We start from the raw sequence: 3,598 nt of genomic DNA on the forward strand, positions 1-3,598 counted from the left end.
CATTTATGTGGGGAATGTGGGAAGGGATTTAGTCAGATATCCAACCTGAACAAACACACCAGGATACACACAGGGGAGAGACCGCATGTTTGTGTGGAATGTGGGAAGGGATTTAGTCAGTTATCCCACCTGAACATGCACAAGAGGACACACACAGGGGAGAGACCGCATGTATGTGGGGAATGCGGGAAGGGATTTCGTGACTTATCCCACCTGAACAAACACACGAGGACACACACAGGGGAGAGACCGTATGTATGTGGGGAATGTGGGAAGGGATTTAGTGTGTCATCCAACCTGAACACGCACAAGAGGACACACACAGGGGAGAGACCGAATGTGTGTGGGGAATGCGGGAAGGAATTTAGTCAGTTATCCCACCTGAACATGCACAAGAGGACACACACAGGGGAGAGACCGCATGTATGTGGGGAATGCGGGAAGGGATTTCGTGACTTATCCCACCTGAACATACACACGAGGACACACACAGGGGAGAGACCGTATGTATGTGGGGAATGTGGGAAGGGATTTAGTGTGTCATCCAGCCTGAACACACACAAGAGGACACACACAGGTGAGAGACCGCATGTATGTGGTGAATGTGGGATGGGATTTATTTAGTTATCCAACCTGAACAGACACAAGAGGACACACAGGGGAGAGACCTTTCTCTAAAGCCAGGCATGTTATAACTTTTTTTAATGCAGGTTATTTGTATCATTCTTACTGTAGTTTGATTGAAAGAAAAATGTTCTTAATATTTTATATTTCCATGCTGTTGGTCCTAATAAAATGTGTGTTCCCCATTATGCTGAAGCGGTTTATAGTCTCGCTTAGCTGTGAATCAGAATAGTTTCAGCGTGACCAATGGGCCACCAGCATTGGAACGCAGACTGTTTTGGGTAGGGGGTTTTAGGGTAAGGGCTTGAGGTAGGGATTTTAGGGTAGGGGTTTAGGCACTTACCTTATCAGCAAAGTGGCCAGCGGTGGGGAGAGTCGAGGTGAAATGGCCGCGACCAAATGTCCTAGAGTGTTCTGTGAATACTGAAGTGGAGGACAGAGACACCGACTAACGTCCCCAGTGAGGGACATTAATGCAGCCGCCTTTACGTAATGCCATGTTCCTTTAATATCTCTAGAGAGCAGCAAGAGTTGACCATCAATTTCACAAGTTATATGTTGAAATGAAAATGCACCTGAGGGGGTTAAGTGTCCTTTTATTAATGACATATACATATGCAGTAATGATGTAACAAGTGGTGCCACCTCACACAGGGACCTTTCCCACTGAGGGTTACACTTGCACACCTCTAAGGGCAGAGATTCATGTTACACATGCGCTGGCGTTACCTCCCAACAAGCATATTGGCAGGCTGAGGAAGGTGTTCATATGGGAATCTGAGGCCAAAACCTATGGTCAGAGTCAAGGAGACACACCCCCAACTTTATTTTGTATTTTAACTCTAACCCAGAATGAAAAGCATTTAGCTGGGGGAGCACGGCACTGGGGGAGTTGGGGCACGGGACTGGAAGCACCACGTTCAAAGTGAGCTTTGTGTTACCAGGCAGATCTCTCTCTTTCGCTGTCTCATACGATACCGTTTTTACGTGAAATCAGGGACAGCACTCAGGTAAGTCAGGTGAAAGAGTTTTGTTTTGAAATGAAATGACACTGGATACAGACGTTTCGGTCCCACAAATGGGACCTTTCTCAAGGTGGTGTAGTGAGTGAAAGACAGTTTAACACAACTACCCTACATGTCAGGTGGGGCTAATGGCTCTTAATTGCAACCAATTATGTAATTAAATTATTGAACCTGGCAAAAGCCCGCCCAACCTCTGTTCCTGCAGACACTTTGGAATGCGTCTCTAGCCTCCTAGATTCCGGTATGCAGACGTCTGGAGCTGAGGACTGTAGGTGCATGCGCAGTGAACAGTTTGTTCCCTTCTGTTAACTGCTTGCGCTCTGCTTAGCTGAAATCCAACGTTGCTATGCATTCTCTGAGACGCGGCTGCCATCTTGAATTCAATGCGCATGGGTAGAAGGTATAAAAAAGTCCTCCCGATCCTGCTTTTGACATATACGCTGCTTCCAAAGAGCCTGAAACAGTAATTCAGCTGCTGGAACTGATCTAGACATCGCTGTAAGCAGGAACACGCTGAAAACAAAATGTTAAAACACCCAAATTGGGCTTTAAAAAAAAATTGTGGTGAAAGTACATATATACAGTTGTGTGAAAAAGAAAGTAAACCCTCTTTGAATTCTATGGGTTTACATATCAGGACATAATAACAATCATCTGTTCCTTAACAGGTCTAAAAAATAGGTAAATACAACCTCAGATAAACAACAACACATAACATATTACACCATGTCATGATTTATTTAACAAAAATAAAACCAAAATGGAGAAGCCATGTGTGATAAATGTAAGTACACACTTAGGGGGCTATGCACTAAGCTCCATAAAGTGGCTTTAAGAGTGCAAAGTGCTTTTAGAACGTGATATTGCGCTCAGCGCGATTCACAGAGCAGCGCTAACAGGCACTTTACGCTCTTAAACAGGCTTTTTTGCAGAAATTTTTCTAAGTCAAGCCAAACACGTACGATCAGCTAAATACGCTGATTTCTGCCCGTCTGCACGATTCTCTAAGCTACGCTAAGAAATCGTTCTTTAAAAACGCGCTTGAAAAAACACCAGCCCAAGGCAGGCGCAAAAGGATCAGGACTTAGAAAAATGTCTTTGTTTATACTTTTGCCGGCACACCATCCATACACAAAAAACACAGCGCACAACGCTCATAGTGCATTAAAAGATATATTAAAAGTAACCATCAATAAAGGTAAGTATTGTGCGTACATCAAAACAAAATTAAACAGGCATGTCAGGGGTTAATGTTACCCGTGCACCAGACAGAACGCCAAATCAGATGTCATCAGTGGTGGTACAAGCAGTTCCCTGTCTCTTGGTCTCTCGGTCCCATGTCAAGGTATATGGATCCTAGATAATCCCACTCACATAGGTGGAGAGTCCAGCAAACTCGTGGTACACACGAGTGATATCGTGGTATCGGGTAGGTCTTTGCAATGGCTGGATGCACGCTCACAGCCCACCGATCCGGCACTTCCAGGTTTGTGACGTCACTGGGAAGCGCCACTGCAACTCGCGTCGCAATCTTTTCTCCAGTGGCCGAGAGAACCCGCAGTAGTGGGGTGAAAAGTCAAATAGGATAAAACAAATAGAACCTTTCCAATGCGTTTCGAAACCTTACGGTTTCTTCATCAGGGAATAATAAATGGTTAGAACATACAGCATTGAAATACCCCACGCTCATATCTGATTGGCCCATCAATCAGATCCTCCAGCCAATACAGAGAAAGCGGGGAGGAGTCAATGACTCCATGTGTTACAACAAGTGGTTGCTACAGGCAACATTGACAACAATATAAACTTTAATCAAACAAACAACAATACAATATTACAAATATGAGAAAACGGCTCTAAAATTAAAAGAAAGAAAGTGTTAGAGTGTATTTGCACACAAATAAAATTAAACCGCCTATAAAATCAACCACGCATAAAAAAATCAAAGA

At 44.1% G+C, this 3,598-nt stretch overlaps 1 protein-coding gene across 1 annotated transcript in view; it reads left to right on the plus strand.

Moving 5' to 3' along the window:
- The window catches only part of LOC142466382 (uncharacterized), a 62,069-nt gene extending 61,257 nt beyond the window's left edge, over positions 1-812 (plus strand). The window contains 1 exon segment of the mRNA XM_075571239.1: positions 1-812. This exon segment is cut by the window's left edge and continues 461 nt beyond it. Coding sequence (XP_075427354.1) covers positions 1-678 — 678 coding nt within the window. The 3' untranslated portion in view covers positions 679-812.
- The last annotated feature ends 2,786 nt before the right edge of the window (positions 813-3,598 follow it).

Source organism: Ascaphus truei, chromosome 15 (assembly GCF_040206685.1).
Source record: "Ascaphus truei isolate aAscTru1 chromosome 15, aAscTru1.hap1, whole genome shotgun sequence".
Taxonomy (NCBI): Eukaryota; Metazoa; Chordata; class Amphibia; order Anura; family Ascaphidae; genus Ascaphus; species Ascaphus truei.